At 45.0% G+C, this 12,803-nt stretch overlaps 1 protein-coding gene across 1 annotated transcript in view; it reads left to right on the forward strand.

The window, feature by feature from the left end:
- The window catches only part of CC2D2A (coiled-coil and C2 domain containing 2A), a 180,422-nt gene that overhangs the window by 39,032 nt on the left and 128,587 nt on the right, over positions 1-12,803 (forward strand). Inside the window, 2 exon segments of the mRNA XM_075346899.1 lie at positions 2,359-2,460; positions 6,410-6,595. Coding sequence (XP_075203014.1) covers positions 2,359-2,460; positions 6,410-6,595 — 288 coding nt within the window.

The following is a 12,803-nucleotide window of genomic DNA, read 5'->3' on the forward strand; positions in this document are numbered from 1 at the left end:
TCCGGAGCGATCTGCCCGCCCCTCTTTCCCCTCGTGTGGTGTGCCCGCCCCTCTGCCCTCCGGAGCGATCTGCCCCCTCTGCCCTCGGCGCGATGTGCCCGCCCCTATGTCCTGTTGTGTGGTGTGACCGCACCTTTCAACTCCAGAGCGATCTGCCCGCCCCTCTGCCCTCCGGCCTGCACTGTCTCCGGCGCTGTGTGTGTGCACCTGCACTCTGCTCCCCGTCCAGTACTTTGTGTACCTTCCCTCCAGAGTTGTGTGCAACGATCAGTGCTGTGTCCCTCACCCCATGCTGTCTATCACCTCAGGTTTGTGGCTCTCCGGTAATGTCAGGGCTCTGCAGGTGCTGTGTGCAGAGCCTTGACATTACTGGGGGGCAGTGCTGTGTGCCCTCCCAATGCTGTGCATCACCCCCAGTGTTGTGTTCCCCCAGTGATGTCTGTGCCCCCTCAGTGATGGCTTTGCCCCCAGCTCCTCTTGTGATGTGTATGTCCCCCAGCCCCTCTTGCGTTCTGTATGCCCCCCAGCCCCTCTTGCGTTGTGTATGCCCCCCAGCCCCTCTTGCGTTGTGTATGCCCCCCAGCCCCTCTTGCGTTGTGTATGCCCCCCAGCCCCTCTTGCGTTGTGTATGCCCCCCAGCCCCTCTTGCGTTGTGTATGCCCCCAGCCCCTCTTGCGTTGTGTATGCCCCCCAGCCCCTCTTGCGTTGTTTGCCTTCAGCGTCTCCTGTGACTTATACATCACATTGGAGATGCTGGGGGCATATACATCACAGGAGACACTGGGGACATACACAACACAGGAAGGGCTGTGGGCATTTACATCACAGGAGGGGCTGGGAGCATATATAGCTCCTCATGTGATGTATGTGCCTCCAGTGTCTCCTGTGTTGTGTATATACAGCAGTCCCAGCGTTTCCTTTCTGTGGTGTATACGTCAGTCCCAGCGTTTCCTTTCTGTTGTGTATACGTCAGTCCCAGCGTTTTCAATGTGATGTATATGCCCCCAGCCCCACCAGTGATGTATGTACCTTCAGTGACTCCTGTAATGTATATAGAGCAGTCCCAGTGTCTCCTATGTGCTGTGTGTGCCTCCAGTGTCTCCTATGTGTTGTGTGTGCCTCCAGTGTCTCCTATGTGTTGTGTGTGCCTCCAGTGTCTCCTATGTGTTGTGTGTGCCTCCAGTGTCTCCTATGTGTTGTGCGTGCCTCCAGTGTCTCCTATGCGTTGTGCGTGCATCCAGTGTCTCCTATGTGTTGTGCGTGCCTCCAGTGTCTCCTATGTGTTGTGTGTGCCTCCAGTGTCTCCTATGTGATGTATATGATTTAGCAAATATTATTATCACAAAGAGTTGACTGCGCTTCAGACCAAAACAGAAAAGCAGTTGTGAGAAGAAACATGGTTAGTATCATCCAACATCACAGCCGCACCAAAGAGAAGCCGCTCCGGCCGCCACAGTAGGGGTGAGTTAATTGTTTGACCAAATATAGCCGGGTAATTTTCACATTGATAATTTTGTGCGGCCCCCGAAGGTTTGTAGAAATTTCCAAATGGCCCCCGGCTGAAAAAAGGTCCCCCACCCCTGTCTTAAAGTAATGAGAGCCACTTGTTTTTCTTTAATTAGCTGCTTTTTTCTTGCCATAAAACAAATTCTAACAGTCTATTCAGTAGGACTATCAGCTGTGTATCCACCAGACTTCTGCACAACACAACTGTTGGTCCCAACCCCATTTATAAGGCAAGAAATCCCAATTATTAAACCTGACAGGGCACACCTGTGAAGTGAAAACCTTTTCCGGTGACTACCTCTTGAAGCTCATCAAGAGAATGCCAAGAGTGTGCAAAGCAGTAATCAAAGCAAAAGGTGGCTACTTTGAAGAACCTAGAATATGACATATTTTCAGTTGTTTCACAATTTTTTGTTAAGTATTTCATTCCACATGTGTAAATTCATAGTTTTGATGCCTTCAATGTGAATCTACAATTTTGAGAGTCATGACAATAAAGAAAACTCTTTTAATGAGAAGGTGTGTCCAAACTTTTGGTTTGTACTGTACATATTTTATTCTACTTCACTAGTTTTATGTATCCATACTGGATAGCCGTGTGGTTGAGTAAACGTTACCCAAAAAGTCATGCAGTCACATACAAAGTTCACATGAACAAGGATAAATTGCAATATTACACATGACCTGTAAACGTGAGTGGCGCTATTTCTGGAAGGAATTTTTGTTTGTAACAGGACATCCTTATCATGGATTGTTAGAAAGCTTAGCTAAGGCATCCCAAGTATTAATAGTCAATTAAGGAGGACGTGGATGGTTACGTGCACTTCTTATATTTGTCTTATGGCCCCACAGCAGGACATCATACCCCTTCAAAAAGCCAAGGATGTAGAGGCTCAGCTGTCTTCAAGAGTGAGATTTCGAGATGCTGTCAGAACAGTTGAGAAAAAGTCACATGTAAGTCCAAATGATTGAAAACATTTTATATTTTAGGGGTTGTTTTTTTTTGTTTTTTTTTTACACCTGATTAAGATTTTACAGTAGCGAAACGCATTGTGTTTTATTAAGGCCCTGTGCGCACTTACCGGATTTTGCCGCAGATTTTTCGCGGATTTGCTGCATGTTTCGCTGCAGAAAATGTTCATAACATCTCTGCAGTGAATCACCAGCAAATCCTATGGAGAAAAAAAATCCTGTGCGCACTGGGCGGAATTTGACAGCTGCATGTTTTGCTGCGGGAATCCCGCAGCAAAAACAAGTGCATGTCACTTCTTTTCCGCACATCGCTGCGGGATTTCACTCCATTGACTCCAATGTAATCGTGAAATCCCGCAGGGAATAACGCAGGCAGCAAATTCTGTGCGGTTCACTGCGTTTTCCTGCGTTATTCCCTGCGGTATTTCGCGGATTACCTCCGGTAATGTGCATCGCTTGTCTGCGGTTTTGCAGGGAAGTGATGTCAGTGAAGAGGAAGTGAAGAGGAAGCCGTGCAGAGAGTAAACACACACAGATCACACACACACAGACACATCACAGACATAGAACACAGACATCACAGACACAGACACATAGAACACACATAGAAAGAAAACGGAAATATAGAAAACAAAGAACGTGGGCTCCGCTGCATATTTACCGTCCAGCCGAGGTAAGCACACAGCGGCGGCCCGGTATTCTCAGGCTGGGGAGGGAGAGGGGCAGGGGTAATGTCCCCCGCCTCACTCCCCCTCCCGCAGCCGAGAATATCAGCCGCAGCTGCCCCGGCACTGTCGCATGCATTATGCGGCAGCACTGGGAGTGTCCTCGGCTCTTCCTGCCGCCGTGTAGCAGTGGCGGTCAGGGTAATATAACAAGGGGTTAATGGTGGTGGATCACCGCCATTAACCCCAGGCTTGATCATGGCAGCGTCTATGTGACAGCTGACATGATCAACCCGTAAGTAAAGTGAAAAAAACACAGACACCGAAAAATCCTTTATCTTAAATAAAACCAACAAGCCTCGTTCACCATTTTATTAACCCCTCCCACAACAAAACTCCGGCGTAATCCACAGCTCCGACATAATCCACAGCTCCGGCTCCAGCGTCCTGCACTGCTGACATCCAGCCGCGACTGTCACAGACACAGCGCTGAATGCAGCAGACAGCAGAGGTAATTACCGGTCATTTCCCACGGCCGGTAATGTGAACTCACTGCCGACCGTGGGAAATGCAGCGATCTGTCCTCTATCTATCCCTCTATCTATTCTTCTGTCTCTTTATCTATCTATCTATCTACTATCTCAGAATTAAATGACTTTTTTTTTTTTTTCAATGTGCTTTATTGCATTGAATGCAATAAAGCACATCCCAACCCGCACGCGGCAAAACCGCGGCAATACCGCGAATAATACCGCGGTAAAACCGCAGCAAACCGCGGCAAACCGCATGCGGTTTTCGGGTGCGGTTTCCCGCGGTTTTTTACCGCGGGTGCGGTAATCTTTGAGAGCATGCGGAATTTTCTCAAGAAAATTCCATTTCCCAGTGCGCACATAGCCTAATACATATACATCTACAGTCCTCCGCTGTCCTAGATATCCATGTGGGAGTGTCACATTCTTTTTTTGCATCTACCATAAAATGTAAGTCCAAATGTTAACATGCACACGTTTTATTACCTTTTTGGAATATTTTTTTAAGAGGGTTTAGTCTATGCAGGATTGTCGTCTCTGGGTCAAAGTAGAGAGCAATTCTAAAGACAATCCCTCACTGCGGAGGTCCAAGCCTGTTCTGCATTATGACGACAATTTATTAATATGAATAGGTTCTGTGTATTGCCTAACCTCACCTGTGATGGCGCTGCAGAAAAAATAAACACCGGACTACGCGTTTTGGCATTTGCTCACGCCTTACTCATGGGCGGATCATGAGGAAGGCGTGAGTAAACTCAAACGCGTAGTCCGGTGGGACTACTACCTTTAATACCTTTGTAGAATATTGAAGTTCTTAATGAAGTTTTAAAATAAAGAAGTTGTTTTACTTGAAGATAAGGATTCATCATAAAACTTATAAATCTTTGCAGATCACTTTATTAGGATATTGGATATATATATAATATATACATATAATATATGCATGCATGTACATGGCTTTTCCCCTAGTCTATTTCCTGCCATCTGCTACATTGATATCTGAATGTAATCATTGTAGTCATTTGGAGTGGAGTACAGATGATGGCAGTGATGAGTCGCAATCTGTCTCCTCCTCTGAGTGTTGTGCTTATCACAACAAAGCTCCTGCAGCAGATTATCCTCTGCCTTGGTGAGACACAGGAGCTGAGCTGACCCATCATCTGTACTCCAAATGAGTACAGTCTGATACAAATGCAACCAAAGGCAGACAGATATTGTGGAAAATCAGAGATTTGAAGGACACTTGCAAGCAATTTTATTTTTTGAAAGGAATTAAGACAAATCCTGTAGTAAAGTGATGTGCAAAAAGTCACATAACACTGGACAAAATTCTAAAAAAATAAATAAAAATGGAATTATTCAATAAAGTGAACCTGTCAGGATGATTTCATACCCCAAACTATTGATATGCACATGTAGCTCTTTCGAAGACAAGTCCAGCAATATTTATGACCAGTCTGTTCCTGAGAAATCAGCATTTGAATAGGTATAGAATTGAGGCTGAAGAGCTATTTGTAGATCTGAAGCCTCTGCCACTCCAGCGCTATTCCCCGCCCAGCGCCTACTGCTTGACTAATAGCATTTTTACATCAAGTCACAGCATAGATGCTATCAGTCAGGCAGGAAGAGGCAGCGGTGCTTGGTGGGGAATAGAGCTTGTGTGACAGAGGCTTCAGATCTACAAATAGCTCTTCAGCCTCATTTATATATGAATTCAAATGCTGAATTATCAGTAATGGAGGAACGGACTGGATATGTAACGGTATTACTGGACTTGTCTCTGAAAAATCTACATGTACATATAAATAATTTGGAGGTGAGGTAGTGATTTAGTCAAACCTATATGGCTTATGTGAAACCCCGACTTCCTCCTATTTTTGCATATTTTTCTGATTTACTTATTTATCATCAAATTTTTAAGCAAAGACTCCTGGTAAGAATTGAATTATTAAGGCAAAATCACAAATAAGAAGGATGAGAAAAGGCACTCGCCAAGATGAAATACAAGGTCCTTTATTTCATAAAATCGAGACTAGGTAGGGAGAGGATGCGGAGGGCAAGGACGACGGCTGCCCTTTCGCGCTTCAAGGATGAGTGTCTATCTCCATATTCTAAGGTGTTAATGAGATGGTGTACCGGCCCTGGCTGAAACATTCGGAGTATGGCCGTTGTATATAATCAGAAACTGGAGGCCATTTTGCAGTTTAACCAACGTAACAGACTCTAAAGGGCTCTGAATGGTCACAGCCTAGATATGATCATCGATGTTCCCAAGTACTAATGAGACCCTGCCATATACTGACTTGATATCAATAAGCATAGCCTTCTGCTGATGGATTTCTACACGGTGATGAGTGCAAATTTCAATATTTTCCAATAGAAATTTGCTTATGAAAACCTCATGTTCTGGGTTGACAAGAGAGATGTAGTTATCATGGCAAGTGACAAATGTCAATAACCTTTATATGACATTTATGTGGACTTTCTGAGGCCTGCAGCGAGGGCCTGAGTGGGGCACCATCTAGCACAGGACCAGTTATCTGTGGAAAGGACTGAAAGGGGAGCAACTCGGTGCTAAATAAGCTTAGAATAGTTTAACCCAGAGTTGGGATTGACTGATTTGTGAGGTGGAGTTTACAGCAGTCCCTAGTAGATGGGACCAGTTGGCCAAAGTCAGAGCCAACAAACAAATGGATTTTCAGTACCTCATTTGTGACTCGCATTGTGTTTTTTCAGACCCCCCATGGATTTCCCAGTGCTGAAGAATCCTTCAAATTCTTTACTTTAGACTTTCATCCAGAACCAGAAGAACCTAATGAGCAGGACCAAAAGAAATTGGAAGAACGTCACCGAAGAGATGACACTGGAGACTCTACTACGAAAGTTGAACAAGACCAAGCAGAGGAGGGAGAAGAAGGAATGGTGGGTATACAAACTACAAGACAGAGCAAATAGGGTTTTGTCCAACAGACTACTAGTATTGGTATTTTTCAACATTTAGTCCAAAATGGAACCGCACTTCAATATAATATAGAAAACAACCTTGAACATGTGTGCATGTTCAAAAAAGAAGTGACAATATGGGAAAATTAAAATCAATTTTTATTAAAGTATTATTAAAATCACATACAAAATACACTAGAAAAACAGCAAGGGAAAGTGCTAGATGATACGTATAATGTTAAGGGTCATGGACAGGAAAATCAAATTTAATATTCCATTATAATCCCGTACATACAAAAATTCATGGGATTCATTAGATGAATAAATGATTACCACCTATATTGGAAATACATTTTTTTTAATAATATATCAGTCAAAGTTGTTTCAAAAAGGGGATTTCCTGACAATTGCAATTTCAGTGCCAATGTGTTAGGGGGGAGAAAGAAAATAGAGGCTACCAAAATGGATGGAATAAATAAATACTTGTATAATAAATAGTATCAAAAATATATCCAAACTGTACTTTAATCATCCTTTTGGATGTCGCCCTCCCCAACCTCATTGCACAAGCATACAAAAATAATTTCTAGAACATATAGGAAAGTATCATATTATAGAAAATGTATTTACCAATAAAAGTAGATGGTATCACAGACAGTCCACGGCCCCTCACTCCGACACGTGTTTCGCTCTGTTGCTTTATCAAGGAGCGTGACCGGAGTGGGAGACATCGCAGTTTAAATACCCCCATTGACCAATGAATTAACGCTAGACAAATTGCTTATTATAGTTCAGCCAATCGGCTAGTGCTATACATACTGGTATAGATTTGCTCACATCCTGTTTTTATCATGTGATACATCGTGTCATCATTACCAGAGTGCACCGGGAAATAGGCGTTCCAGAGGCCATGGTAATCTTCCATGGAGACGCAGACGCTACATCCCGAACCAGGGCGCGTGACGTCACACGCCACACCTCCCCAGGAAGCCGGACATAGTCGTCATCCAGCGCCCCTTTTATTTGCGGATTCTGGTCAAAAGAACGATGATCAACAAGTAAGATTTATTACTACATTTAACAACAAATGGAAAACTTTGAGGGCAATAATGCAAAAACATTGGAGCGTATTGAAAACCGATCCAATTTTAAAGAAAATCTTACCTGATCAACCATCCATGGTGGCCAAAAGAGCCAAAAACTTACGGGATATGTTGGTGCGTAGTCACTACGATCCCACCAGGATGATTACATCTAATCAGGATAAATTGGCAGGATTCTATCCATGTGGCCTTTGTAAGGTATGTGCTAATTTGGTAAAAGCAAAAAAGTTTCATAACCATGATGAATCTAGATGCTTTGACATTCGGCATCGCATAACATGCGCCTCTAAAGGAGTGATATATAGAATTGAATGCCCATGCAAAAAAGTATATGTGGGCCTGACTACAAGGGAACTCAAAGTAAGAATCCGTGAACATTGCCTAGATATTGAGAAGGCCAAATCCATCACGGATGAGAGCCTGCTGAAGACGATTCCTAAACACTTTCTAAAATTTCACAATTGCAATCTATACCAGTATGTATAGCACTAGCCGATTGGCTGAACTATAATAAGCAATTTGTCTAGCGTTAATTCATTGGTCAATGGGGGGATTTAAACTGCGATATCTCCCACTCCGGTCACGCTCCTTGATAAAGCAACAGAGCGAAACACGTGTCGGAGTGAGGGGCCGTGGACTGTCTGTGATACCATCTACTTATATTGGTAAATACATTTTCTATAATATGATACTTTCCTATATGTTCTAGAAATTGTTTTTGTATGCTTGTGCAATGAGGTTGGGGAGGGCGACATCCAAAAAAATGATTATTTAAAGTACAGTTTGGATATATTTTTGATACTATTTATTATACAAGTATTTATTTATTCCATCCATTTTGGTAGCCTCTATTTTCTTTCTCCCCCCTAACACATTGGCACTGAAATTGCAATTGTCAGGAAATCCCCTTTTTGAAACAACTTTGACTGATATATTATTAAAAAAATGTATTTCCAATATAGGTGGTAATCATTTATTTATCTAATGAATCCCATGAATTTTTGTATGTACGGGATTACAATGGAATATTAAATTTGATTTTCCTGTCCATGACCCTTAACATTATACGTATCATCTAGCACTTTCCCTTGCTGTTTTTCTAGTGTATTTTGTGTATGATTTTAATAATACTTTAATAAAAATTGATTTTAATTTTCCCATGTTGTCACTTCTTTTTTGAACATGCACACATGTTCAAGGTTGTTTTCTATAGTATTGGTATTTTCAGAGTATGTGCTCACCTTGCTGAGTTGTGTAGCACACAACAAGATCAGACTCTAGAGCCTGTAGCCAGCTGCCGCACAAACCTTAGGGCTTGAAGTGATGCAGGGAAACCAGAAAAACAGTGCGGTGGTGACTATGCTGCTGGGAAGTAACAGAGACTAGTAATGCAATTTGTACATATGAAGGATGATTTATTTCTCAATGTGTTTTGAAGTGATCAAAGTTCTCTTCAGGAGAACCAACCACCAAGCTCTCCTGAAGAAATGTGACCTCTTCGAAATGCGTTGAGAAATAATACGCCATTCATCTTGTCTAAGTGCATTATTGGTCTCTGTTACTTCCCAGCAGCGCAGTAACCACCACATCGTTTTCCTAGTATACAATAAGGCATTTTCTGTAACTATTTTGCATGATGACAGCACATTGTATACATTCAACACATCATAAAAATGTATTCACATGTAGCACAAGATGGATTGCTCTTATATTAGAAGGCTCCCAAGTTTCCTCTGCCAAGGAATAGTCTTGTAACAGCTTATACAGTCTGTGATCAATGGACATCTCTGTACCCCTCTTCCAAAAAAAAATCCTTCTATTTTGAGTCATCTTAAGCTTTCAAGTTGATTATATATATATATATAGTAGAGATTTTCCTCTCAGGTTGTAGTCACCATTGCTAGAGTCCAGGATGACCTGTTCACCAAGCTGGGTAGAGCCAATACTCAGTATTCTAGGAAGGATAGTGACAGTAGTTATGAAAAATATTCTCATCTGCAACTATTGAAATTTCTATGTTTCTAAAATTATTGAATCATACTAGTGGCTCTAATTTGTTCCGAGGTTTTGCTGGTTAATTGCAGACTATCGTATGACAAGGCACAATTAGTTTTCTGAATATTTGGGGCCAATAAGCCCAGGTATTGCTATATAATTAAACTGGTCACCTTCAGTCCTTGGTCTCTCGTACACACACGGGCTCTCTATATTGTCCTATGTTTTGTTGTAGGGTATCGTGGGGCGGTAGTCGTGGGTGTGGGATTGACTCCAGACACCACGGCATGCTGGTCCTGGCTTGGTGTGTGGACTTGTCGTGTGAGCTGTGTGCTCATGCTGCCGTTGTTCTTGGCTGGCCAGGACCATAACTCTGGAGACTACCAGTTCATCTTACACAACATTCATTACCTAAAGTTCCAACAGTTCCTCCAATACGTTCCAATTTTACAGCACATATGTTACTGGTCCTGTGAGTTCCAGCCCAACACAACAGTACAGTTTGTGACTGTCCTCGTCAGTTTTCAGCGACTCCGTGTCTAGTTTCCCCACGGTTCTATCATGACCAGAGTAAAGCCTTGTGCTCCCAGACACTTGGAGACAATCCACTCCAATAGGCAATTACTTTCACTCACCAGTGAGTATAACCCTGTACCTTGACATTTAAGGGGACTGGCCATTAGTCTGTACTCCGACTCCTTCAGTCTAGGGCTGATCATTTGAGGGTCGTTCTCTAGCTTTCTCATAGTTTTCAGATGCTCAAACCAACGCTCAAGGATTATGCTATTTCTTTGTCGCTCCTAATTGGGAGACCCAGACAATTGGGTGTATAGCTATGCCTCCGGAGGCCACACAAAGTATTACACTAAAAGTGTAAAGCCCCTCCCCTTCAGCCTATACACCCCCCGTGCTGCTATGGGCTCATCAGTTTTTATGCTTTGTGCGAAGGAGGTCAGACATGCACGCATAGCTCCACAGCTTAGTCAGCAGCAGCTGCTGACTATGTCGGATGGAAGAAAAGAGGGCCCATAACAGGGCCCCCAGCATGCTCCCTTCTCACCCCACTCTTGTCGGCGGTGTTGTTAAGGTTGAGGTATCCATTGCGGGTACGGAGGCTGGAGCCCACATGCTGTTTTCCTTCCCCATCCCTCAATTAGGGCTCTGGGTGAAGTGGGGATCCTTTCGGTCTCCAGGCACAGGAGACCGTGCTCCATCCACAGCTCCTGAGGACCCTGCTGGATAGGAGCCGAGTATCGTTCAGGGACATGGCCCTCCTACTTTGAGGTACTCTGTGTCCCCGTGGGGACCGCGCACAGCAACACTCCAGCATTGCTGGGTGTGCTAGTGCACCGGGGACAGCAGCGCTGACTGAGTTTGTGCCATTACACACTTCAGCGTCGCTGAGTGTGTTCGTGTAGGGGGACTGCCGCGCTGACCGCCGCTGCCATGGTTATCACTGCGGCGCGGCTGGGACTGTTAGTGCGCCGGGGACTTCCGCGCCGACCGCGCTTATACGGCGGCCGCGCTTATAACTCGAGTCCCCGGCTTTTGCGGCCTAGTCTCTTTTTCTTCCCGCCCCCAGCCCTGCCAGTCAGGGGAAGGGCGGGACGCTGTACAGGACGGCAGCACTGAGGGCTGGAGCATGCTTTGCATACTCCACCCCCCTCACTCTGCACAGTGGGGCACCAGTTCTCGCACTTTTCTGGGTCACGCCCACGGCTCCCTCCTCTCCTCAGGACGCCGGCAGCCATTCCTCTCAGCTCTGCTAACGCTGGAGAGGAGAGACAAGCTCAGGGAGACCCAGGCAGGAATTCTGGTGCCCACACAACCGCTTTGCGCAGGCGGTAAGCAGCACCTGTGGTGCTGGCCCCACTAGTGCAGAAGTGTACTTATAGATTATATGATTATAGACTATACTTTACACTGTATGGTGCACTGTTGATTTTTGGCTATATACCCTCCTGTATTGCTCAGAGGAGACAACAGCATGTCGTCCACAAATAGCAAGGGTGCCAAAGCACATACTTACTATGCTGCCTGTGCAGCATGTACGGCTATACTGCTGGCAGGTTCCACTGACCCTCATTGTGTGCAATGCTCGGCCCCTGTGGCACTTTCTCAGCCGGAGCCTCTGCTAAGGGTGGCCCAGGGAGAACCACCTGTTAACACTGTCCAGGTGACAGGGACGGAGTTTGCAGTTTTTACTGAAAGACTTTCTGAGACTATGACTAAGATATTAGAAGCCTTGCAGTCCAGGCCGGCATCTCAAGCCATGGGCACTGTGGAATCATTGCCCCCTGGTCCCCCTCAGTTGGAACAGCAATGTCCTCCTGGGGTGTCTCATGGATCCCAGGGTGAGGTCTCTGACACGGACCGCAGCCCCAGACCGACTAAGCGAGCTCGCTATGAAATCCCCTCGACATCATCCCAATGTTCAGGGTCTCAGCGAGAGGACTCTCTGTATGATGAAGCGGAGGTAGCTGATCAGGATTCTGATCCTGAAGCCGCTCTCAACCTTGATACTCCTGATGGGGACGCCATAGTGAATGATCTTATTGCGTCCATCAATGAAATGTTGGATATTTCTCCCTCAGCTCCTCCAGTAGAGGAGTCAGCTTCTCAGCAGGAGAAATTCCGTTTCAGGTTTCCCAAGCGTACAAAGAGTATGTTTCTGGACCACTCTGACTTCAGAGAGGCAGTCCAGAAACACCGAGCTTGTCCAGATAAGCGTTTTTCCAAGCGCCTTAAGGATACACGTTACCCTTTCCCCCCTGACGTGGTCAAGGGCTGGACTCAGTGTCCCAAGGTGGATCCTCCAATCTCCAGACTGGCAGCTAGATCCATAGTTGCAGTGGAAGATGGAGCTTCACTCAAGGATGCCACTGACAGACAGATGGAGCTCTGGTTGAAATCCATCTATGAAGCTATCGGCGCGTCTTTTGCTCCAGCATTCGCAGCCGTATGGGCACTCCAAGCTATCTCAGCTGGTCAGGCGCAAATTGACGCACTCACACGTATGTCTGCGCCGCAGGTGGCGTCCATAACCTCTCAAACGTCGGCAGTTGCGTCTTACGCTATTAATGCTGTCC

This window comes from Anomaloglossus baeobatrachus, chromosome 1 (genome assembly GCF_048569485.1).
Source record: "Anomaloglossus baeobatrachus isolate aAnoBae1 chromosome 1, aAnoBae1.hap1, whole genome shotgun sequence".
Lineage (NCBI taxonomy): Eukaryota > Metazoa > Chordata > Amphibia > Anura > Aromobatidae > Anomaloglossus > Anomaloglossus baeobatrachus.